This window comes from Rutidosis leptorrhynchoides, chromosome 11, assembly GCF_046630445.1.
Source record: "Rutidosis leptorrhynchoides isolate AG116_Rl617_1_P2 chromosome 11, CSIRO_AGI_Rlap_v1, whole genome shotgun sequence".
NCBI lineage: Eukaryota > Viridiplantae > Streptophyta > Magnoliopsida > Asterales > Asteraceae > Rutidosis > Rutidosis leptorrhynchoides.
Window position 1 is genome coordinate 341,167,900 of NC_092343.1, and position 27,839 is coordinate 341,195,738.

Here is a 27,839-nt window from a genome sequence, read left to right on the forward strand (position 1 = left end):
TGCAGCTTTAATTCAAATTCAAATTCAAATTCAATTGCCTTGCACGCCATCAATATGCATCGCGTCTTCTCACATTGTTCTCAAATCAGGCTATTTTTTCAATTATAATCTGCATCACTTCAATTACCCTAATTTTCTTAATAGAGTTGATTCAGTTTTAGGGTTCTTAATTTAGTTTTGTTTTTCTAATTATTTGGATGTCAACATCAAGGTTGCTGCAAGTATTGATCTCGATTGAAGTTTTTGACGCGGCATTTGATGTGCGTTTATCGATATGTTGAAGGTAGATTTATATTTTATTTGAAATTTATTATAAGTTTGTTATGATTTAAATATGGAAAAGTGTTATTAAATCGATGTTTGATATGTTATTTTCTAATGCATACAAGGTGTTCCATGAAATGATCGGTATAAATTTGTGAATTGAATGCTAGCAAAATTTGTTCTTGCATACTAATGAACATTATCCATTGCTGGTTACTAATGAACATTATCCATTGCAAAACTATTGTTCCTTTTTTGGTGTTTATGATTTCAGGATTTTTAAAAGACTACATTTAAAGCTGTGAGGTAGATTACATCAGAAGAATCTAAATGTGCATGTACGTTGATTAACAGTATGTATGATATTTGAGGTGCCTCATTGAATGTTTTATATATGTTGTTTGGTGAACATATGCGATGTTTTTTCTAATGAAATTCATTATTTTTTAATCAAATGTCAGAGTAGTATTTTTTTGTTGGTTAGCATATTTTTGTTGGATATGTTCATGGAATAGAACTAACGGTAAGAATATGATTTGCCCATCTCATTTAAATCATAGTGAAAACACTTGATTCATCTTGAGGCTACTTTTTGCATGTAGTGCTTATATCTTCTTCCTCTTCAGTTTTATCTTTCTTACACTTTAGCATTTTGTGTGCTAGATGTTGAGGTACTTTGAGATTACAGATATATTCACCATTTATGGGCGTCTTGGCTGCCATCTAAGGGAACTTTTGAATATTGATAGTTGGTCTACGGTTAAGAATGATTTTGTGAAAATATATTTGCATTCAAAACACAGATTATGGTAAAAGGTAAGGTTCGTATGTATTGTAGGTTGTTACTTTTTTACTTCAATAGACTTTTCTAATTTATTTGTTTATTGCTTATAATTTTCAACCAACTTCATAAATGGTACTGCACAAGTATTCAGTTAATAATTGGGGCATAAAAGATGTACAAGTCACTTGGGAAGAGTGAGTAAAATTGTCACAGTTGGATGTATACAGCTAAAGTGAAATTGACTATGGACACATGTCAAGTTTCGGATTAATGGGTCGCAAGAAACATGAACAAAGTCAATAGTGAGGGGTATAATGCCGAGTTCTCCATGATTTTTTCCGATTTGTGCAACCTTGCCCATATGCTATGTTACTATTTATTTTTTTAGATTTTATTGCTAGAACTTTAGTGTTTGTATTCTATTTTCAAATATACTTTATTTGTTATTTCCTTTTGTTTTTATTATACTTTGAGGTAGGACTAACTTTATCTTATTTGTTTCACTTCTTTTGGTTAATCCTATTGAGCATTGTAAAAAGTTAGTGTGATATCTATATATTATGTGTCACTTAAATGAAAGTATAGCAATCGTTATAATTAAAGTTACAAGTTATATATGTTATATAATTTTTATTTGATTGTGATGACTCAATTCATTTGATGATTTTTTTTTGTAGGGTCTTGTGTTCTTTGTCATTATAGCCATATCAAACAATGGAGATGGAGCTGGTGAATATAATGAATCATTTTGTTGTTTGCCACAAGGATTCCATCAACATATGAACGTCGCCTCAGAAAACATGTTATAATGTTATGTTATATATAGAGTTTTTGTGATGATATTTGATTTAAAAAATTTTATTTTATTAGACTTATTTTTATTTTTATATTTCGGGTCTTTGAACTAATTTTATTTTTAACTCTCAAATACAAATAAAAAATACCGTCTTCATATGCCGGCCGTCAAAGAATAAAACAACAAAAAAAAGTGTGTGTAACCCTAAAAAATACACAAGTACGTACATCGTCTATTCTCCCAACTCTTCTCAAGTGAGAAACGTAAGTCCCATTCGCTATCTTTTACATTAATATATTTTTTTTTTTTCAAGGCAAACTTGGTTATATATATATAAACAAACAAACGATTACAATGATAAAGTCCAACGACCTGTGCCAAAGTTTTATACCACGAGCCTATGCACCTAAACTATTATATACAATTGAGATAATATGAATATCTAATCAACCTACACCCGTACGGTTAATGAAGAATGAAGGATTGATTAACCATTGGTGCCATTCGAGACTTGTTTTCTTTAGCCGACGAGAGATCCATTCGAAACTTAGACATTGTGCTTCCGATAAGATACTTGATGCATTCCAATTTTTTCTTTGGAAAACCAACTTGTTCCTAGCTTTCCAAATGCAATAAGCACAAGACCATTTTGCACCACCCCACACGAGTTTTCCTTGCGATGTAAGATTTGAAAAACACGAGTCCTCTTTAATTGGTTCAAGATCACGAAGTTTGTCTTCCGAGAGATTCCACCATTTTAAGAAGAGTTCCCATACCCTTTTTACATTGTTGCAATTGAAAAGGCTATGGTCAACCGATTCGGAAACGTTTGAACAAATGGGGCATAGAATTGTGTGTAAATCTTTCATATCTTTATTTTATGCTTGGAAATTGTACTTTGAACATCAATCAATCAATATCAATTAATTAATTATATTATGGCTTGCTTAGTTTTGATTCTCTTATCGATTATTGATTTTTTTTTTTTTTTTTTTTTTTTTTTTTTTCACAAATCCACATTAAATTGAAAGTGACCAAATACAAAGCAAGTACTGATGATTTGAATTTATCAACAATTTGACACGATGAAATTATATGCCAAAATAACGATTTACTTTAATTGAGTGATATTCTTTCTGATCAATCTTCATTCCTTGTTTAGGTAGTATATGAAATTAAGCTTTACTTATATGTAGTATATATTATAATATTATAATATAATATTATATTGTATGTAATATGATGAATGATAAACCAAAACTCATTCCCTTAGAAGAACACAAATCATGGTGGATGCAAAGAAAGCGGTGTTGGCTTTCGATAAACATAGCAGCCCAGTGAAAGACCTAGTCAATGAGTTTCAGACCAACTGCAAAAAGTTGAGTAAATGTTTACCCATGGAGGCTGCCATCGCTACCATCAAGGCTATTGTTCCCCCCACCATCAAAGAGACCTGCTTAGGAGGCCTCACCGGTTTATTTACACAATTGCTTTACAAGGAAACCTTTGAAACTCTTTCTATCCCTACACCATCTACACAGGTATATATGCTACTACTAATTACTAACAAATTACTCTGTTAATTATAGTATGTATATAATATTCTTTTATGTTTTTGAAAATCTTTTGTTGTGTTTACGTACAGCAACTTGCACATTTAGGGGACTACCGTCCATTGGTACAATCTTTCGTAGCAAACAGAAATTTCGAACATGCCCGTAATTTTGCTGTTGTGTCCGGTGTTGGTAAAAGCATATTTTGTCTCTGGAAAAAAATACGAGGCAAGGAGGATGACGATGTGGAAACATGGTATCTTTTTTTTTTTTTTTTTTTTTTTTTTTTTTTTTTTTTTTTATTAATCTGAGTGTCTGACTTGCTTTGCGAATAGACTAATCCTAAGGCGACCACCTGTTTTGAGGTAATTAGCCCCGGAGTCATCGCCAGTAAACCTCTGTGAACGCGCGGGGTTTATTTGTTTTCCAAGGATTCGAACTTTATACCTCTAGATTTTTTCACCCTTAGAGATCAAATCCTTACGATTTCCTTTGCCAGGATTTTTTTTTTTTTTTGAAAGGCAAGGATAATATATTAAAATAACGCGAAACGAACAATGGAGGTACAAAGGGCATAAATCCCCATTACACGAATGTTCTACATGTAAGATTAACTAGCTATTATCTTGCGGAGCTAGCAAGCATACTACCACGATGAGATAAAACATTACATAATTGAAAGATAGCAACTTGGATCGCTTAACCAAGTTAGCCAATCGAATTTCCTCCCTCTCGATCTTTGTGAAGTCCATTCGAATGATTTAATTTGAATCTCCATCATAGCCACCGAAACACTCCACGATTTGTTATTGAAGATTGTATTGTTACGATTCTTCCATATGTAGTAAGCACTAACCCATTCGACCGCTTGCCAAATTTTCATATCGAATTTTGACATATTGGTTGATCCATTAGTATTACCACGAAAAATTTCGTTTGAGCTGAAGTTTGAAAAATTACCAACTTTCCACCATTTATAAACCCGATTCCAAATTTCCATGGAAAACTTGCAAAAAATCAAAAATGGTCCACAGTTTCCAAATCGTCATCACATACCGGACATCTAACGGAAGGAAGATCAATGCCACGTTTGTCGAGTTCGATTCTTACTGGCAAACGTTTCTTGATAGCCCTCCACACGAAGATTTCCAGTTTCCTCCGGACTAAATTATTCCGAAGCGTTTGTTCTGCATGACTGTTGATCAATAATAGCTGCTCGTCGATTAATGTTGTTAGTTGCTTTACTGTAAACAGACCACTTGCTGCCGAAACCCATTTCCATTTATCTTTGCGTTCGTGATCAAAAGATGCACCTGCAATTAAAAGTATGAGATCATCCAATTCACCGAGAGTGCGGCCCGTTGGTGATCGGGACCAGGCCCAAGTCAAAGTAGATGAAGGACTAGCAATGTTGATCCTGTCACTAATGACCGCATCTTTCTCCGCTTCCAATCAATATAGTCTCGGGAACAAAGTGTTGAGTTTATCATTCTCGACCCAATGGTCGTTCCAAAAGGATGTTGATGAGCCGTCGCCTATTGATTTGATAAAGGAGTTCTTGAAATTCACGCTTAGATCTTCAATATTATTTCCTGCAAGAATAATGTTATGCCAAATACTTGACGATGAGGAGCAACATACATTACTCCCCATCCCCAAGCCGCCGTTCGCACCCATGATTTTAACCCAAAAAGAGTCGGTTTCGGTTTTAAACCTCCACCACCATTTTTCCAATAAAGATAAGTTTTTTCCTTTTAAAGAGCCCAAGTTTAACCCCCCACACTCATAAGAAGACATCACACATTCCCATTTAACCCAAGATATTTTTTACCCGAATCCGACCCGCCCAAAAAAAAAGAACGTCTTATACTCTCAAGCACTTTTAGGACGCACGAAGGAACACGAAATAGCGAGAAATAGTACAACGGAAGACTATTTAGAACCGATTTAATGAGGACTAATCTTCCCCCAAACGACATCATCCGCATTTTCCAATCCCAGAGCTGACTTTTAATTTTTTCGATGACCGGATCCCAAGACTTTAACTTTGACATTTTTGCACCAATTGGTAATCCAAGGTAGGTAAACGGGAATTTTCCTACTTGGCACCCGAGTGTATTAGCCGCTTGTGTCGCCTCTTCCAAGCTTATACCGATACCATACAAGCAGCTTTTTTGAAAGTTTACTTTCAACCTCGACGCCAACTCGAAGCATGTGAGAAGATTGTGTATGTTGTGAATATTAACCCGATTCCATTCCCTGATGAATATAGTGTCGTCGGCATATTGAAGATGTGAGACAAGTACCTTATCGTTCCCTATTTCAACACCCTTAAACAAACCTTTTTCGGTAGCTGCTTTTGCAAGAATATTTAAACCTTCGGCCGCTAGAATAAACAAAAATGGTGAGAGCGGGTCCCCTTGTCTTACCCCCCGACTTAACGAAAACTCATTAGTAGGGGATCCGTTTACAAGTATAGAGATGGAGGCTGAATTCAAGCATGCTAGTATCCAATAACGCCATTTACTACCGAATCCCATACACTTCATTACTTCTAGAAGAAAGTTCCAATTAAGACAATCAAAGGCTTTTTCAAAATCAATTTTAAGCAAGATACCTTTTTGTTTTTTTTGACTTAAGAAACTTGATGCTTTCGTTCACAACAAGTGTACCGTCTAAAATAAACCGACCTTTTAGGAATGCGCTTTGTTCCGGTCCCACAAGATTTACCAAGATGTATAGTAACTTTTGCCAGGATTTACCAAGATGTATAGTAACTTTGGGTGGTGAATCAATATGATAAATTTATCAAATTTACTTTTTAGATTGATAGTGAATAATTATTTTGGAATATCTGGAAACAACAATATGGAATTCTAAGTTGAAACGAATAGAATATATAAATAATAGGAGTACTAAAGTTAAAGGTAACACTATAACAAATTTATTAATTAACCACGCATAAATTTACATACTTTTAAAAAGTGTGTACTTTTTTGTTAAATTCCTCATACTTGTAAATGTATGTCAATGTATTATATTTATAAGTGTAGAAAATAGTTATGGTTTCACACATGAAAGTGTAGACAAAAAAATTCACACTAATTTGTGTGTATAATCATAAATATAATCACATTTAAGAGTGTTGAGTTAATTTTGTCGCACTAGATTTGTTCACGCTTCCTCTTGTGTGAAGAAATGAGGTGTAACAAATTTACTCACATTTTTAAATGTGATTAAGTTTGTGTTTGTACACATTAATAAGTGTGAACAAACTTTTCCTACAATTTAATGTGTGAAAAATAAATAACATTCAACATTTATAAATGTAACAAACTTATATACATTTATAAGTGTGAAGAATTTGATAAAAAGCTCACACTTTCTTATAAGTGTGTAAAAATATGCGTGAGCAACTGATAAATTTGTTGTAGTGTAAAACAAGTCATTTTCTCGAAAAAGAAAAGAAATACTTCTCTTCTATATAGATATTAATATTAATTTAGCTTGTTTATTCCAAGCTAGTTAATATGATCTCACACTCATCTATGTGTATATGTATCGTTGCAGTATTGTGTCCGGTTTTGGTGCTGGAGTTGCTTTATCATTGGTTACTGGCATGAGGGGTCCTAGTGTCATATCAGTTGGTGTTATTTGTGCACTCTTCTATGGTGTAACGTTTCAGGTCGTCTAGCTAGGTCATATATAGCTCTAACAGAAACTAAGGGGTAAAAGTGGAAAGCTTCTTTTCTTAAATTGTATGTGTTTTGTCTGGGGACAATATATTTGGAACGGTGTGGAACGGTGGGAGTAATATACATATATATCATTGTCTTGCAGGCGGAGGAAGCATCAAAATCACAACCAATTGAAATAATGGTGGATACAAAGAAAGAGTTAATCAGTGATGAGTTACAGACTAATAACTGCAAACAATCTTTAACGACCGTTGATGCTGCATGTACTGGCAACATCGTCAATGAGGCCTGCAACGGTGGCTACATCGATTTATTTACAGAATTGCTTTACAACAAAACCCTCAACTTTCTTTCCCTTGGTCCACCGTCTACAGAGGTATATATATGCTCTACTATAATAATCAACTTTCTTATTACTATTATTTATCTACGTCAGCTCAATTAGGAGTATATCTGAATTATGAAATTCGATTAATCAATGATATGTGTTTTTGAATATATTTTGCTCTATGTACGTAGAGCTGATGTGTGCGAGGTGGTGTATAAAATAGTTATAATTTTTACAAGAAAATACTATTAAATACGATACAATTTTACACAAGATATTTATTTATTTATAGAATGGATATACCTAAACCTTGCTACAACACTTATAGGCAGTGTACCTAATCGTACAGTAGTGTAGTTTTTAGTAAGTCCGGTTCGTTCCACAGGGATCTTTTAAACAAGCTTAACGCTATATTTTTAAAAACTATAATTGTAAAAATACAAAAATATATAAGAAATATTATTATTATAAAAAGGGGGTTTTTACCGTTTAATGACCGGTTTGTCGATTTTTAAACTTAAGTCGCAGTTAAAACCTAATGTAAAATATTAAAAATAATTTAATTTAAAGCATAAAGTAAATAACGATAATGAAAGTGCGATAAAATAAAATTGCGATAATTAAAAGGTACGATAAATGACAATAAATTAAAGTGCGATAATTAAAAGTGCAATTAAATATGAAATATATAAATTATGCTTATTTAAACTTCCGTAATCATGATGTTTGACGTGTTGATTTTAGTTTATTACCATGGGTTAATTGTCCTTTGTCCTGGATTATTCAATATGTCCGTCTGGTTTTTGTCCATAACAGTCCATCAGTCATAAATATAAAGTGCGAGTGTCCTCGTCAAATTATCCTTATATCCGAAGTCAAATATTCCAACTAATTGGGGACTTAAACTGTAACAAGGTTTTAATACTTTGTTTAATAATTACACCAGGATATCGACTGCGTGTAACCCAAGGTTTTAATATTTTGTTAACCATTACGCCAAGTGTCCTTGTACATAATTTCACCCTTGTTTTAATAAGTCTATTAACTATTAATCCATTCCCGTGTCCGGTTAAATGAACGATTATTCGTACATATAAATATCCCGCCCATCGTGTCCGATCGAGTGTATATGGTTATTTATAGGTACGTCCAATTGTAAATCTTTATATTAAATTAACAAACTATCATTTAATTAAACAAATATAAAGCCCATTGATAACCCATAGTCTAATTTTCACAAGTGTCGTTCTTTTGTCCAAACCCCAATTATGGTATAAAGCCCAATTACCCCGTCTTAATATTTTAGCCCAACATAATGATTACTTCGTCTTAAATAAGCATAATAATAACTTAGCTACGAGACATTAAATTAAAAAGGTTGAATATAACTTACAATGATTAAAAATAGCGTAGCGTTATACAGACAGAATTTCGACTTACACCCTTACAACATTCGCTAACATACCCTTATTATTAGAATTTAAATTTAAAATTAAAATTAAAATATAATATATATATATATATATATATATATATATATATATATATATATATATATATATATATATATATATATATATATATATATATATATACGTTTGATAGATAGAGAGATGGATGGATGATCTTTATTCGACCAAAAACTGCGAAATTTATAGATGTGGCCAATATTTCAGGGCCATGCGATCGCATGGCTTTGATGCCTGATTTCCATGCGATCGCATGGATGTAGGTATCAGCTCACACTCATTTGTTTTCTTGTTTGACGACGTTTATATTATATAATATAATATATATATTAATTTTAAGAATTAATTATATATTATATTATATTCATGTGCATAGTTGACTTGTAATTTTAGGTCCGTTGCGTCGAGCTTTGAGAGTTGACTTTGGTCCCGGTTCCGGATTTTTGAACGTCCTTGCGTCTAATTTAATATCTTGTACTTTGTGTTTCGCGTCTTGTACTCTTGTAATTTTGAGATGTTTCTCATCAATAATTGGAACCACTTTGATTGTATTTTGTACTTTTGAGCTTTTTGGTCGTTTGCGTCTTTAATTCGTCGAATCTGTCTTTTGTCTTCACCTTTTATTATTTAAATGAATATCACTTGTAAATAGAACAATTGCAACTAAAAGCTTGTCTTTCTTGAGGGATAATGCGATGAAATATATGTTCGTTTTTATCATTATCAACAGCAATTTGCACGTCTCGTAGAATACTGTCCATTGGCAGAGTCTTTCTTAGCAGGACCGAGCCTCGAACATGTTCGTAATTTGCTTGTTATGTCAGGTGTTGGTGCAACCATAGCTTGTATCTCAAAAGAAATAAGAGGCAAGGAGGATGTCGAAACAAGGTAATTAAGTAACCTTATGCAAACTAGTTTACTTTCTTTTATCTTTTTAAATATTTTCATACTAATATACACATACATATATAAATACCTCTGTTTCAAAGTTTGAAAAAGTTCATTTTTCAAAGTTCTTTTAGCTAGCTTAGACCATTTGTTATGGTGACATTTTTTGACGGTGACGTGATGGAAGAGAGAAAAATTAGACTATGACGTGACAATGTTAAATTTGAAGAGTGTGTTATGGTGAGCGTTAAATTTGAGTAAGAAACGTTTTGAGTGATGTGTTAAATAAGTTGATGAAAATTTTAAATTTAAATTAACTAATAAAGTATAAATGACGTGGCAAGTTTTCATTGGTTAAAATAAATCTAATAAAATTTTTGCTACCAGTTTGAAACATAACTAACGCCCCTTTTAACGCCATGTAACAAATGGTCTATGTGTGTTAATTAAAAGAAGCACCATACATTCTCAACACTAATATCTGAATACTTATAATTGCAATATGGTATAAGAACTTGAAACATTCTCAATTGTTTTATTATAACTTACTTTTTTCACGTTTTTTGCGTTGAAGTATTGATGTTAAAGCGAAGGGGTACAAAATAGTTATATTTTTACTTCAAAATACTATTAAATACGATACAATTTTACACAAGTTATTTATTTATTTATAGAGTGGATATACCTAAACCTTGCTACAACACTTATAGGCAGTGTACCTAATCGTACATAGTAGTGTAGTTTTTAGTAAGTCCGGTTCGTCCACAGGGAACTCGCCAAGTTTAACGCTATATTTTTAAAACTATATTTGTAAATAAATATATATATAAATATAAGTAGTATTATTATTATAAAAGGGGTTTTTACCGTTTAATGATCGGTTTGTCGATTTTAAAACTTTAGTCGCAGTTAAAACCTAATGTAAAATATTAAATATATAAAAGACTTAATTTAAAGCGTAAAGTGAATGACAATAATTAAAGTGCGATAAATAAAAGTGCGATAAATAAAATGACAATAAATAAAATTGCAATAATTAAAAGTGCAATTAAATATGAAATAAAGGAATTATGCTTATTTAAACTTCCGTAATCATGATGTTTGACGTGTTAATTTTAGTTTATTCTCATGGGTTAATTGTCCTTTGTCCTGGATTATTCAATATGTCCTTCTGGTTTTTGTCCATAACAGTCCATCAGTCATAAATATAAAGTGCGAGTGTCCTCGTCAAATTATCCTTATATCCGAAGTCAAATATTCCAATTAATTGGGGACTTAAACTATAATTACACCAAGTGTCCTTGTATATAATTCACCCCTGTTTTAATAAGTCTATTGACTATTAATCCATTTCCGTGTCCGATTAAATGAACGATTATTAGTACTTATAAATATCCCGCCCATCGTGTCCGATCGAGTGTATATGGTTATTTATAGGTACGTTCAATTTTAAATCTTTATATTAAATTAACAAACTATCATTTAATTAAACAAATGTAAAGCCCATTAATAGTCCATAGTCTAATTACCACAAGTGTCGTTCTTTTGTCCAAACCCCAATTATGGTACAAAACCCAATTACCCAATCTTTAATATTTTAGCCCAACATCACGATTACTTCGGCTTAAATAAGCATAATAATAACTTAGCTACGAGACATTAATTTAAAAAGGTTGAACATAACTTACAATGATTAATAATAGCGTAGCGTTACACGGACAGAATTTCGACTTACACCCTTACAACATTCGCTAACATACCCTTGTTATTATTAAAATTAAAATTAAAATTAAAATTATAATATATATATATATATATATATATATATATATATATATATATATATATATATTTACGTGAGAGATAGAGAAAGAAAAAGATGTGTTTTTGTTTGCTGAAACTCGTCGCCTTTTATAGATGTGGTCAGCATTTCGGGGCCATGCGACCGCATGGAATTTTCACTTCCAGGCCATGCGATCGCATGGCCTGCTTTTCCAGCTCACATTTTGTTGTTTGCTTCTTGCCGACGGTTTTATAAATATGTATAATATATATATAATATTTAAGAATTATTTATATATTATATTATATTTATGTGCATAGTTAACTTGTAATTTTAGCTCCGTTGCGTCGCGCGTTGAGAATTGACTTTGGTCCCGGTTCCGAATTTTTGAACGTCCTTGCGTACAATTTAATATCTTGTATTTTGCGTTTTGCATCTTGTACTCTTGTAATTTTGAGACGTTTCTTATCAATAATTTGAACCACTTTGATTGTACTTTGTACTTTTGAGCTTTTTGGTCGTTTGGGTCTTCAATTCGTCGAATCTGTCTTTTGTCTTCACCTTTTATTATTTAAACGAATATCACTTGTAAATAGAACAATTGCAACTAAAAGCTTGTCTTTCTTGAGGGATAAGGCTATGAAATATATGTTCGTTTTTAGCATTATCAAATATTCCCACACTTGAGCATTGCTTGTCCTCAAGCAATATAGTCTTGAAAATAAAAATACTAGAATCACTTCTTTTATTCTTCACACTTTGTACATCAGTGATTTCTATACGGCGGTATAAACAATGATAGTAACGTTGCGGTTTACAGTCCCACATGACTATGAAAATTTAGATCCTTTAGGAAATTGGATCTTTATGAAAACATTTGATCTTTTGAAAATTCAATCTAGCTTTTACCCTAGATAAGTTTTTCGGAATAACCCTTCACCGGTATTTGCAAAATGTTTTTGTGGGTTTGGTGGGTTTCAGATTTAAAAATTTTAGCTCAAAACTTGCGGTTTTGTGTCACCCACTTGCTAACCTTGTATTGGGAAAGCAACACATCCAGTTTACTTGCTCCGTATATTACCTTTAGGTAAACTACCGTCCGGTTGTAAAGGAAAGCATTGAGCAAGCAATTGTTAAGGCAATGTCCCGTGACATGTTTTTTATTATGGTCTATAACGTGTCGGATGCAATTACTATCCTTTGTAGGAGCAATAGTAAAGATCACCCTATAGTTTTTCGGTCTGGCACAAGGTCCTGTCTTTGACCATGCTATGCAACCACCGTTCTTACGGTTGACACCCGATTTGGTTCAGGTGACCTAATGAATTCCAGGTGAATTCCTAGGATTTTACGTTCAATAGTAATGAACGCATTAAAAATGGGTTTTCAGAAAACAAATCGATTTGTAATTTGATCAAAATATTTTCTCGTTCAAGCTCGAGTTTAGATATCATCGAATTCCATGAGTTTGTAATTCTCAATCTTTAAAGTCAATCTCAAGGATTGAGTAATATCAGTCTTAAAAGCTGATTTTTGATCTTTAAGGAGATTATTCTTTCTGGGGATCTGATTCATTAGTCTTATCAAGCTAATTTGCACGGCGCCCTCCCCATTTTACGAGACAGATCTTCTCATGGTTAGGATAAGTCTGACCACTTGGCGACCCTGTTTGATGCTGAGGTCCGTGGATTTCCAGCTGATTTTCGAGATGACTTTTCTAGATTTTTTTGTCAACCTACAGCTGGTCTGGATGACAACTTATTGACCTAAATCAAGAAGCGCGTGTCTTTTTCGGAAGACTTTACTTCCGTTTAATGATGGAATTGATTCATCGTGTAGATCCATCTTTCTTTCAAATATATTACAATTTATCGGGTAAAACGGTTAATTTTGTCCAAAACAAAAGTATCTTCAATTATTTGTACAAAAATATGTGATATCAGTTTTAAATAACTTGGTAAATTTTTCCCACACTTGGCTTTTATTTTCCTTTCTTTGCCTTTTTATTGTCCTCTATTCCATTTTAAATGAATTCTAACATTTTGGGTTGTTTCTCAATTTATGTCTTTTCCGAGGTAACAATAATTTCGGTGTTAACACCTAGTTTTATCGTTCATAAATATGTATAAACATGATTTTGAATTCATTTATTTGAAAATTTTGAAAAATTTTACTAGAATTGGGTAGTCAGTATATAAGACTAGGGCTGTTCTTTATTATCAGAGAGCACTAGATTCTAATACAACTACTGCGTTACTAGTATTTTTAATGGTAACCAAGTGTTTAAGTCAAAAAATTTTAAAAATCCGAAATAATTTTACCCCTTCCCACACTTAAGATCTTGCAATGCCCTCATTTGCAAGAAATCAGTAACAATTTTAATTATTGAGGGTGATTAGCGTAGAAGAATGATTAAATTTTACCAAAGTTTCCAAACATATTGGCGTTTGATTGTTGAATGATAAATGGTGCACATTATTTGTTCATTCCGTCTTGTTGTTACATCACATTTGTTTTTCGTTTTGTCGTCAAAATTAGTAGCTTTTGCTGAACTTAATGCCAGTCTTTGAAAATGCGCTGTTTTACCCTGTTGTGTACAATTGACAATATACATACATACAAATAACATGCATGGTAATTTGAAATGAGACTTAAAATCCCACTTTCAAATCAAATATGAAATATTAGTACAACATAATAAAAATATTAAACATTACAATAAAAGTATCACAATATTATATGTTTAAACATAAATAAATAAAAATAATAAAAAGATAAAAATCAATAAAATACCAACGGGAACTATATCAATCTGGATAGGGGTTCCAGTTCATGTCATCGGGCGGGTTCCATGGTTGGTGATAGGTGTACTGATAGGCCTGGTTACGGTCGTAGAGAGTAAATGGTGGTCGCATATCGGGCTGGTGTGGAGGATAGTAAGCAGGTCGGGTCGGTACGTAGTGGTCCTGAGGTGATAGCCGGCTCATGATCTGATGCTGATGATAGTGCCATCTATCATGCTGTCGTTGCCTGGAATGCTCGTACTCATTCCGGGCTTGCCACTGCTCGTATCGATTATGTCTATCCTGGTTTGTCATTTTTACCTCATCTATACGCTGGTAGACGTCGGTCATAGCCTCCCTAATGACATCCCTAATGTCATCTGATTCCTCCATTTCCTCATCTGAACCTCTCTCTACCTGTGGATGACGACCAACATAGGGTACTGCCTGATTGCGTCTGCTCTTCAATACCTTAGCACCCTGATAGACCTTCAATCCTAAAGTATCATCCTGTTCCCTACAAACCAAGAGTGGACCCCCTTGATCCCTATTTACACCCAAATACTCTCCAATGAGAGTAACAAAAATACCTCCTCCTATTATTCCCCCTTCCTGTATTCCTTCCACTATCTTAGACAAATAAAAACCAACACAGTAGGGGATATTAACAAAGCCTCTTGGGTCTCAAATACACTTAAGGTAAAATAAATCATGTAAGGTCATTTTCTCCTTGTTGTGACCTCTCTGTGTAATCGAGTTAGCCAGAAATCTATGAATTATACGAAGCTCGGCTCTGTGAATATGTAAGTAGGAGTGTGTTCCTGCCCGCCCAAAAATATTATAATCTGACATACGCCTCCAGACGGCGTTAGCATCAAAATTCCTATCTACCCTTTCACCATGATAAATCAAATGTGTACAATCGGATAATAGTAATTCAGCGGGCGTATATATCTGTAAAGCCCTGGCCATGTCCAGCATGGACATCCTGTACATCTTACGGCCAAGTATAAATCTAAGAAAACTTCTATCATCTAATCTAACTACATCCGCATTTAATGCTATAGTACTCATAAGCTCAACGCACCATTCCTTATATACAGGCCTACGAATGGTGAATAAACGTTCCCAATCGGGAAAAGAAGAGCTGCCATACCTTTGGATCAGATGCTGTCTAACTGAGTTAGCAAGTTGGACCCTTTCCAAAGGCTCCCAATCGATTACCCTCGGCACTTCTACATTTTTCATTACCAGTTTGAATTTGTTACTTTGATATGTCGGGTAATCTCTCCAACTCCGATCAAATCTCAAATTGGGATGCAACTGTTCTTCATGAATCGTTGGATGTTGTACTATCGGATGCATCGGAAATACTACGTAGGCATCAACATATTCTTGTTGCGGATCATAATAAGGTACATGTTGATCAGGTTGTTGTTGTTGTTGTTGTTCCTGTTCATATTGCATTTCTGGTTCAGGTTTGGGAGCAGGTTGTCTAGATGATGATGATGCACCATCAGTATCGGTAAATCTCTGCAAAACACATTAAACACAAAATTTGTGCATCCAAATATGCATTAGTGTTAGCAAAATAACAACTAGAAACAATTAAAATAACATGTTCAATCAAAGTTAAACTTATACACATTTTCACAATCTTCACAATTCTACACTTTTTCAAATAAGCATATATGAAAATGGTTACAAAGTTCATAAGCATTCAACTCAAATAACATGTTAAAATAACCATTACTAGCAATTAAACAAGTTTCAAATGGCATTTACATCAATTTAGTCCAGTTCATGAATTTTAGACCTAAAAAGTCCACTTTAATTCTCAAAAATCATGTTTAGGATCAAAGTTTGGATCATTTACCTACCTAAACATGTTACACTACTTAATTTAGCAATAATTCATGAAAAAAATCGGCCATAACCTGTTTATATCAAAAAGCCCCAAATTGCTCAAAAACACAAACCCTAGATTCCTAAGATTTTTGAAGTTTTTGGCTTCAAATCATGTTAAATAGCATCAATCTAGGTTATACATGCATAATATACTAACAATTTAACTCTAATTACACTAGAAATTAACAAAATCAAATTTGGAAAATTATAGCTCAAGAACAATAAAAATCAAATTTAAAGAGGTTTAGGGGTGTAATTGTTACCCTTCTTGATAAACTTTTTATCAAATTCATGATTAGAGTGGATTATAGCAAGAAATTTGGTTGATTTTGGTGAAAAATTGATGAAAATGGAGAGGATTTGGGGAGTATGTTCGTATGTATGTGTGTGTTGGAGTGTTGAAGACAGACAGCTCGATGGACTTTGTTTCTGGCCAGTTTTTCTCATCCATGCGATCGCATGGAAATGAAGGCAAAACCCCATGCGATCGCATGGAGTCCGATTTTTTTTTTATATAAAAACCATTACTAATAAAACATATAATTAATAAATTTTAAAAATTTGGTTCTTTTTAGGAGTGAGGACGTTTCGGATCGTTGTCCTAGTCCGTCTCTCAACAAAGTTTTAAAATTTGTTACTTTTTAAGCGTCGTTTTTTAAAGCAAAGATTTTTGGGTTTTTTAAATGTTTTTTTTTAACGTTTTTGGCATACTTTAATTCAATAAAATTAAAAATAATGATAATAAAAGTTCTCGTCCCGCCCTCGGGTAAAGCAATTTCGGTTCAACGACCTAGTTTTCAACTCACGACGAATTTTAAAAATCATATTTTTAATTTAATGAAATAAAGTAAATTTTTTTTGTTTTTAAATTCACACCAAACTTAAATTTAAAATGCATAAAATTAAAAATTCATATTATTAAAATTAAAAATTCACACCAAACTTATATTATATTTTCTTTTTTATACATACAAACTTATATTAAAAATATTAATTTTTCAAATATTTACAAACTTAAATATATTGATTTTAAAAAGTTTACAATATTAATTTAATATTTATATATTAATTTTAAAAACATGGTAAAAATTTAAAATTTAAAATCTTTTTGGTCTTTTATCCCACTTTAATCAATCAAATATTATCAAAAATATACGCTCCTCTTTTCGGTAAAGTAATTTCGGCTATATTGCCTAGTTTTACTCCTGACGAATTTTTGAAATATTTTGGGTTGATTGATTAAAGATATTTATACCTTAAGAATAAACGGTAAATTTCGCAGTGATGTAATAAATTTTTGTATGACATCAATAATTTCGATTACGCATACCTAATTTTATTGAATACCAATTTAATACTTTATAGCGAACGATTCAGCGTTTATTATCAAAAGGTTAAAAGCAATAAAAATAAAAACTGTACATACTTACCTGTGAGATAGAATTCTCAGAGACCTGCTTTAGCCGACTCACAGGAGAGTCGTGTGATTTGGTTTTCTATAGCTACATACGCATAACCTCGAATCTTCAATATCTTTTCTTCTAAACATATAAACGGTCCTTCTCTGCATAGAGTAACAAATTCGGTATTTGAATATGTTTAATTATTTGAACATTTACCTTCGTGTGACCATTTTCCGCAATTATAACATCTTTCAAGGTGCCGTGCTCTTCTTTTTGTTGCGGATTTTGATTTTCCTTTACCAAAATGTATCTTATGATGATCTTTTCTGAGTTCTTTTCTTACTCCGTCCATTTTGGCTCTTATGAATGATACCAGTTCATTTGGAAGTGTGTCATTATTACGTTTAGTAATCATAGCGTGTAGCATTAGACCATGGTTCAGATCAAATGAATTCTTCATCTCGTAAAACCTTAAAAAAAATAAAAATTCAAAATCGGGGAAGAAGACTAGTTCTTTAGGGTCTGCTAGGGAAAGACCATTCGGATTCCATTCTCGAGAACTACACGAAAACAGAATATCTAACTCTAACAGAAATATATATTACCCTAAAAAGATTCGAACCTTCCCACACTTAGTTAGCTGTGGTGTCGAAATTGTGATTAACTTCATCTTCAACTTCCATTGGACTATCTATGTAATGTTTAACTCTGTGACCATTAACCTTAAATTCAATCCCATTTGAATTTATTAATTCTACTGTTCCATATGGGAAAACTCTTTTGACTATGAATGGTCCAGACCATCTTGATTTCAATTTTTCAGGAAATAGCTTGAATCGTGAATTGAAAAGAAGAACTCTGTCTCCTTCCTTAAATTCTTTTGAACTTCTGATTCTTTTATCATGCCATTTCTTCATTCTTTCTTTATAGATTAACGAATTTTCATATGCTTCATGTCTTAATTCTTCTAATTCGTTTAATTGACTTAACCGTAGACGTCCAGCTTCATGTAAATCAAGATTACATGTCTTCAAAGCCCAAAATGATTTGTGCTCAATTTCTACTGGAAGATGACATGCTTTTCCGTAAACGAGTCTAAAAGGTGTGGTTCCAATTGGAGTTTTGTAGGTTGTTCTAAAAGCTCAGAGTGCATCCTCCAATTTCATGGACCATTCCTTCGGATTTGATCATACGGTTTTCTCTAGAATACGTTTTAAAGCTCGGTTGGTATTTTCAACTTGTCCACTTGTTTGTGGATGATAAGCAGTGGAGATTTTATGAGTTACTCCATATCTTTTAAGAACTTTCTCAAGTTGATTGTTACAAAAATGAGTACCCCGATCACTTATTAAAGCTTTCGGTGTACAAACCTTGCAAAAAGACGTTTTAAGAAGTTGACTACAACTCGTGCATCGTTAGTTGGGAGAGCTTGTGCTTCCGCCCATTTAGATACATAATCAATGGCAACGAGAATGTAGAGATTATTATGAGATTTTGGAAATGGACCCATAAAGTCAATACCCCAAATGTCAAATACTTCACATACTTGAATGACATTTTGTGGCATTTCATCACGTTGACTTATTTTTCCGGCCCTTTAACAAGCATCACATGATTGGCAAAGAAGGTGTGCGTCTTTGAAAATTGTAGGCCAATAGAATCCAGCATTGTAAACTTTTCTTGCCGTGAGTTGAGACCCATAATGCCCTCCTGTTGGTCCTGTGTGACAATGGTTTAAGATTTGACTAGCTTCATCTCTGAATACACATCGGCGTATTATTCCATCGGGACAACTTTTAAACAAATGTGGATCTTCCCAGAAATAGTGTTTTATATCACTAAAGAATTTCTTTCGTTTTTGGTACGACAACCCTTTTACAAGGAATCCACATACTAAGTAGTTTGCATAGTCTGCAAACTATGGAATTTCATTATAATCTATCTTCAATAGATATTCATCAGAAAATTTATCTTGTATGGCCGAGTCATTTAGAACTTCTAATTCGGGATTTTCAAGACGAGAAAGATGATCAGCGGCGAGATTTTCTGCTCCTTTTTTGTCTCGGATTTCAATATTGAACTCTTGTAAGAGTAAGATCCAACGGATTAATCTTGGTTTGGCATCTTGTTTCGAAAATAGGTATCTAAGAGCAGAATGGTCGGTATAGACCACCGTTTTAGCTAGAACGAGATATGAATGAAATTTGTCAAAAGCAAAGACAATGGCAATGAGTTCTTTTTCAGTAGTTGTGTAATTTGTTTGTGATCCTTGTAATGTCTTACTAGCGTAATAAATAGGTTGAAATTGTTTTTCAATCCTTTGTCCTAAAACGGCTCCCATTGCAAAATCACTTGCATCGCACATTAGTTCAAACGGTAGATTCCAATTTGGAGTTATCATGATCGGTGCATTAGTGAATTTTTCTTTAAGAATATTAAAAGATTTGATGCATTCATCTGAAAAGATGAATGGAGCATCCTTTTCTAGGAGTTTATTCATAAGAGTGGCAATTTTAGAAAAATCTTTTATGAAACGTCGGTAAAAACCGGCATGCCCTAGAAAACTCCTAACTCCTCTAACATTGGTGGGATGTGGAAGTTTAGCAATTACATCTACTTTAGCTCTATCCACTTCAATTCCTTCCTTTGAAATTTTATGACCAAGAACGATGCCTTCTTTAACCATGAAATGGTATTTTTCCCAATTAAGAACTAGATTTGATTGTTCGCATCTAATAAGCATTCATTCAAGATTAACTAGACATGTTTCAAAAGTATCACCGAAGACTGAAAAGTCATCCATGAAAACTTCCATGCATTCTTCTATCACGTCGTGAAAAATCGCCATCATGCACCTTTGAAAGGTTGCAGGGGCGTTACAAAGTCCAAATGGCATACGTTTGTAAGCAAAAGTACCATAAGGGCATGTGAATGTGGTTTTCTCTTGATCTTCGGGTGCTATTGGAATTTAAAAGTATCCGGAAAAACCATCAAGAAAACAATAGTAACTATTTCCGGCTAATATTTTCAACATTTGATCAATGAAAGGTAAGGGAAAGTGATCTTTTCTAGCGGCGTAATTTAATTTTCTATAATCAATACAAACACGCCATCCTGTTACAGTCCTAGTAGGAATAAGCTCATTTTTTTCATTTGTGATGACAGTCATGCCACCCTTCTTAGGTACGCATTGAACTGGGCTTACCCATGGACTATCAGAGATTGGATAAATTAAACCTGCATCTAGCAGTTTAATAATTTCTTTCTTAACAACATCTTGCATATTAGGATTTAGTCTTCTTTGGCGTTGCACATACGTTTTATGACCTTCTTCCTTAAGAATTTTATGTGTGCAATACGAAGGACTTATGCCTTTAATGTCATGAATCTTCCATGTAATAGCTGGTTTATGAGCTTTTAGCACATAAATGAGTCGTGATTTTTCATTTTCAGTAAGAGAAGACGATATTATTACAGGTAATTCAGATTCACCATGTAAATAAGTGTATTCCAAATTAGTTGGAAGTGGCTTTAACTCTAATGTCGGTGGTTCTTCTATCGATGATTTGTATCGATATCTGTCTTCCTCTTTTAGCATTTGAAGTTCTTCTGTTGTTGGTTCGTAACCATTAGTAATAAGTGTGGCTAACATTCCAGCTTCATCAATTGGTTCGGTTCCTTCTCCTAAAGAACATTCTCCCGTTCCTTGTAATTCTGGAAATTCTTCTAACAATTCTGCATGTGAATCTATAGTTTGAATATAATAACATGTATCATCTGCAGATTGCGGTTGTTGCATGGCTCTATCAACAGAAAAGGTAACACTCTCATCCTCTATACTTTGGGTCAATTTTTACCGAACACGTCTATTATTGCTTTAGCCGTGTTTAAGAATGGTCTTCCTAATATGAGAGGAACTCGAGAATCTTCTTCTATGTCCAGAATAACAAAATCTACTGGAAATACTAAAGTACCAACTTTAACTAGCATGTTCTCCATTATCCCTCTAGGATATTTTACTGATCGATCGGCTAGTTGTATGCTTATTCGTGTTGGTTTCAATTCTCCAAGGTCTAGTTTAGCGTATAGTAAATACGGCATTAGATTTATACTAGACCTAAGTCTGCCAATGCTTCTATTGAACTAAGACTACCCAAAAAATATGGAATTGTGAAACTTCCTGGATCTGATAATTTTTCTGGTATCTTATTCAAAAGCACTGCAGAACAATTAGCATTCATAGTAACAGTCGAGAGTTCTTCCATTTTCTTTCTATTTGTGATTAGATCTTTCAAGAATTTAGCATATCTAGGCATTCCTGAAATCACATCAATGAAAGGAAGATTTACATTTATTTGTTTAAACATATCCAAGAATTTGGATTGCTCGGCTTCAAGTCTCTCTTTTCTCATTTTACTCGGGTAAGGAAGTGGTGGTTGGTATGGTTTAACATAAGGTTTAGCTTTAACTGTGTTGTCTTCATTAACCTTTTCAACTACCAGTTCTTTTTCCTTTTCTTGATCAGGTTGTGGTTCTTGTGGAGTAGGAATAGAGTCATCAGAAATTATAGGTATTTCAGGTGGTTTAAGTGTAATACTACTTCTTGTGGTAATGGCTTTTGCTGTTTCATTCCGGGGGTTAGCATTTGTATCACTAGGTAGACTTCCCGGTTTTCTTTCACCTATCAACCTTGCTAGGTTGCTTACTTCTTGTTCCAAATTTTGAATAGAAGCTTGTTGATTTCTAAATGCTTGAGCATTTTGTTCATTGGTTTGTTTCTGAGATGTGAAAAACTGCGTTTGAGATTCAACTAGCTTCGACATCATATCTTCTAAATTTGGCTTTTTATCATCGGTTTGTGGTGGTTTATTTTGAAAAATAGGTCTTTGCTGATTGTAAGGATTGTTGGATACTTGTTGATTACTAGGACCTTGTTGGTTGTTATATGGAACATTTCGGTTATAATTTTAATTTTGATTGTAGATTGGTCTTGGCGGTTGATAATTATTCTGATAATTATTTCCAGGCCTTTGGTTCATATATGAAACATTCTCTCTTTGTTCCATTGTTTGTTCAATGCTGAGACAATCTTTTGTCAAATGTGGTCCTCCACACTGCTCACAACTAATTCGTATTGAGTGAATATCTTTAGTCATCTTTTCCATTCGTCTCTCGACAGCATCTATCTTTGCAGAAATTGAATCAAAGTCATGGCTAGAATCGGCTCTAGCTGCTTTAGATGATCTAACAATATCTTTTTCTTGATGCCACTCATGTGAGTGAGAAGCAGTGTTATCAATAATTTTGTAAGCTTCAGTTGCGGTTTTCTTCATAATGGAACCACCAGCTGCTATATCGATGTCTTTTCTTGTAGTGATGTCGCATCCTTGGTAGAATATTTGTACTATTTGATAAGTGTCTAAACTATGTTGCGGACATCCTCTTAACAATTTTCCAAATCTTGTCCACGCTTCATATAGAGTTTCGTTTGGCTTTTGTGTGAACGTAACAATTTCTCCTTGAAGTCTCACGGCTTTAGATGCCAGAAAGAATTGTTTAAGAAAATTTTCAACTAAGACATCCCATGTATCAATCGCCCCTTCGGGTAACGATTCTAACCAATCTTTGGCTTTTCTCTTTAAAGTCCAGGGAAATAACATGAGATAGATCTGTTCATCCTCCACTTCTCTTATTTTAAATAGGGTACAGATCCTATTAAAGGTACGAAGATGTTCATTTAGATCTTCCTTCGGTGCACCACTAAATTGGCATTGATTAGTCACCATGTGTAGGATTTGTCCTTTAATTTCATAATCTGGCGCATTAATGTCAGGTTGAGTAATTGCGTGACCTTGGCCAGCGCATTTAGCTCTCATTCGGTCTTCCATACTTAGAGGTTCCAGATTCTCCATGATTGAATTTGTTAAATCTGAATCACTAGAGGATTCTGATTTAAAGGTTTGTTCCTCGACAATGTCTGTTTGAATGATTGGTGGTTCCGGAGGAAAGATTAATGGTTCAGAATCTCTGAATTGTCCCTGAATATCCTCCGGATTATCAATTGTGAGGTCGGGTTCAAAAAATGGATTATCGGAAATTTGAATTGGAGTACTTGGTAGACTAGATGACGATTCTAAAGAAAAATCAATGGCGACAATATTGGCTAGATGTCTTGATCGAGTTACAGGTGGTGAACGTACGAAAGGTGGTGAACGTTTTGCTCGGTGCATTCACTGAATATCCTATTAGTTATAAAAGATAAAAATTATATAGGTTATCAAATTAATAGACTTTTCTGATTTTACCCACGTTTCGAATAGCCAATAGATGCAGCAGGTAGCCAGGACCCTTTAAATCGGAAGCCCACAACTAGCCACTAACAAATCCAACTATTACTACGAACCATAAAATTTTGGATGTTTATCAATTTAACCACTTAAAATAATTTTTCGTTGAAATTTAAAGAAATTTTAGAGAAGAAATAGAAAATTCTATGTCCTAAAAACTAGAGCGTCAAATAAAATAAGAAAGAAAAAGAGCGCGTCGAAAAACGTCGAAAAATAAAAATAAGAAAATAAGCGTCGAAAAATAATAAAAAGAAAGTAAAGCGTCGAAACTTAAAAGTCTAAAAACTAAAAAATTAAAAGTTGCGTCTAAAAATATTAAAGCTTAAAAGAAATTCTATATCCAAAACGGTAATAACTTTAAAAAGTACTAAAATTTATAAAACGGCGTCGCAAAATTTTAAAGCACTTAAATCTTAGTCTAAAGAAAAAGTACTTAAGGGATTTTACGGCAAATCCTAAAAATCTAGAAATAAAAATAACTATGGCAAATACTAAATTTAAAACTAGTTACGAGCGAAAAATACAAATATTACGCTAAAACAAATAAAAAGATAAAAAATATAAAAATAAACTTAAAGTTGTAAAAAGTACAATTTTATAAAAATATTATTTATTTTATAAAAGTATTAAGTTTATATATTTAATAAAACTAAATAAAACTTAAAAATACAAATTAAATAAAACTAAATTTAATTAATTAAATAAATAACCCTAATTAGGGTTTATAATAATAATACTAATTAATACACCGTAATTATTGCTGAAATCAGTCAAACCTGGCGTGTCAGATCAGGCCATGCGGTCGCATGAATTTTACATTATAATTTCATGCAGTCGCATGAACTAGGTTTCCAGGCCAGAGTTGGGCTTCTACAGTGCCTTGGCCCGATTTTTTTTTTTTGTTTTGTATTTTTATAGAATATTTATATATAAAATAAATAAAAACTTTAATTTTTGAAAACTAAAATAAAATAAAGAAACTTTATAATTTTATATATATATTTAACATACTCTTAAAAATATATAAATTTTGTTTTTCTTTTTATATTTTTGTATTTTTAATAATTAAAACGTATTTTTACAAAAGCGTATTTTTACAAAAGTAAACTAAGAATCTTTTTTTTTTATATAGCGTTTTGCTTCCGGCGTTTAAGCAGGTCCCCGTCAGCGGTGGCAAAAATACTTGATGTTAAAGCGAAGGGGTACAAAATAGTTATATTTTTACTACAAAATACTATTAAATACGATACAATTTTACACGAGTTATTTATTTATTTGTAGAGTGGATATACCTAAACCTTGTTACAACACTTATAGGCAGTGTACCTAATCGTACAGTAGTGTAGTTTTTAGTAAGTCCGGTTCGTCCACAGGGAACTCGCCAAGTTTAACGCTATATTTTTAAAACTATATTTGTAAATAAATATATATATATAAATATAAGTAGTATTATTATTATAAAAGGGGGTTTTTACCGTTTAATGACCGGTTTGTCGATTTTAAAACTTTAGTCGCAGTTAAAACCTAATGTAAAATATTAAATATATAAAAAAGTTAATTTAAAGCGTAAAGTAAATGACAATAATTAAAGTGCGATAAATAAAAGTGCGTTAAATAAAATGACAATAAATAAAATTGCGATAATTAAAAGTGCAATTAAATATGAAATAAAGGAATTATGCTTATTTAAACTTCCGTAATCATGATGTTTGACTTGTTGATTTTAGTTTATTCCCATGGGTTAATTGTCCTTTATCCTGGATTATTCAATATGTCCGTCTGGTTTTTGTCCATAACAGTCCATCAGTCATAAATATAAAGTGCGAGTGTCCTCGTCAAATTATCCTTATATCCGAAGTCAAATATTCCAACTAATTGGGAACTTAAACTATAATTACACCAAGTGTCCTTGTATATAATTCACCCCTGTTTTAATAAGTCCATTGACTATTAATCCATTCCCGTGTCCGGTTAAATGAACGATTATTAGTACTTATAAATATCCCGCCCATCGTGTCCGATCGAGTGTATATGGTTATTTATAGGTACGTCCAATTGTAAATCTTTATATTAAATTAACAAACTATCATTTAATTAAACAAATATAAAGCCCATTAATAGCCCATAGTCTAATTTTCACAAGTGTCGTTCTTTTGTCCAAACTCCAATTATGGTACAAAACTCAATTACCCAATCTTTAATATTTTAGCCCAACATCACGATTACTTTGGCTTAAATAAGCATAATAATAACTTAGCTACGAGACATTAATTTAAAAAGGTTGAACATAACTTACAATGATTAATAATAGCGTAGCGTTACACGGACAGAATTTCGACTTACACCCTTACAACATTCGCTAACATATCCTTATTATTATTAAAATTAAAATTAAAATTATAATATATATATATATATATATATATATATATATATATATATATATATATATATATATATATATATATATATATACGTGAGAGATAGACAAAGAAAAAGATGTGTTTTTGTTTGCTGAAACTCGTCGCCTTTTATAGATGTGGTCAACATTTCAGGGCCATGCGATCGCATGACCTGCTTTTCCAGCTCACATTTTGTTGTTTGTTTCTTGCCGACGGTTTTATAAATATATATATATATATAATTTTTAAGAATTATTTATATATTATATTATATTTATGTGCACAGTTAACTTGTAATTTTAGATCCGTTGCGTCGCGCGTTGAGAATTGACTTTGGTCCCGGTTCCGGATTTTCGAACGTCATTGCGTACAATTTAATATCTTGTATTTTGCGTTTTGCGTCTTGTACTCTTGTAATTTTGAGACGTTTCTTATCAATAATTTGAACCACTTTGATTGTACTTTGTACTTTTGAGCTTTTTGGTCGTTTGCGTCTTCAATTCATCGAATCTGTCTTTTGTCTTCACCTTTTATTATTTAAACGAATATCACTTGTAAATAGAACAATTGCAACTAAAAGCTTGTCTTTCTTGAGGGATAATGCTATGAAATATATGTTCGTTTTTAGCATTATCAAGTATCATGGCCGGTTTTGCTTCTGGTGTGGCTATATCATTAGTTACCGGTATGAGGGGTCCTAGTGTGATATCAGTTGGCGTTCTTTGTGCACTTGTGAATGGTGGAATTTATAAGGTAATAATTATGCTTTTACTTTGTCCTTTTCCTTAATTTGCTTGGAAAATAAATAGGTCGATCAGTATTCTTTTACTTTGTCCTTCTCCTTAAGCAGTTAAATTTTTTAAAACTAGGTGAAAATGGGAGGGATTAATCACTCCCATCACTGCTCTGAAAGAATCCACATCCAAATTAAGGTACGTTATTCTTGCTATCTGAGCTATTTTAATTTAAATTTCTCTTATTTTACAAAAAAGAAAAAAAACGTAAAACAAAATCTTATTCTATATGGATTTGAAAGTACTAGTTGTAACTCGATGATTAATTATTCTTTTAAAATATATTTCATGTGTGTAGGGAGAAGAGGGAAAGAAGGGGTAGAACGACATGATTGAGATCTTCATCTAAGTAAGCATATATTTTGGAGGTTGAAGAATAGGACACCAACTTTCATAGTTTTTTAGTCATTGTCGACAAATGTAAATAATAGATTTGATGAATTCATGCTTGTTTTGATGTGCTAACAAAACTATTTATGTGAGGTGAAATAGGATGCACACCATAAGGAAATAGGGTAAATTGAAATATGTCATCCACAGCTCATCATGGTGTAATGACGAGCGACACGGTGCAGTGTCAAGTCCTAACAAAATCACCTCGGGTTAAAAGACGAAAGATGGGTAAGACACATGAATTGT

The 27,839-nt window shown here is 32.8% G+C and overlaps 1 protein-coding gene across 1 annotated transcript; it reads left to right on the forward strand.

Annotated features, from left to right (window-relative positions):
- The first annotated feature begins 2,028 nt into the window (after positions 1–2,028).
- On the forward strand, positions 2,029–27,766 carry LOC139875816 (uncharacterized). Its single transcript, XM_071863112.1, has 9 exons — positions 2,029–2,107; positions 3,121–3,385; positions 3,490–3,653; positions 6,968–7,082; positions 7,238–7,471; positions 9,623–9,780; positions 27,045–27,159; positions 27,276–27,338; positions 27,499–27,766. The coding sequence occupies exons 2-9, from the start codon at positions 3,131–3,133 to the stop codon at positions 27,520–27,522; spliced, it is 1,128 nt and encodes a 375-aa protein (XP_071719213.1). The 5' UTR covers positions 2,029–2,107; positions 3,121–3,130; the 3' UTR covers positions 27,523–27,766.
- Positions 27,767–27,839: the final 73 nt, after the last annotated feature.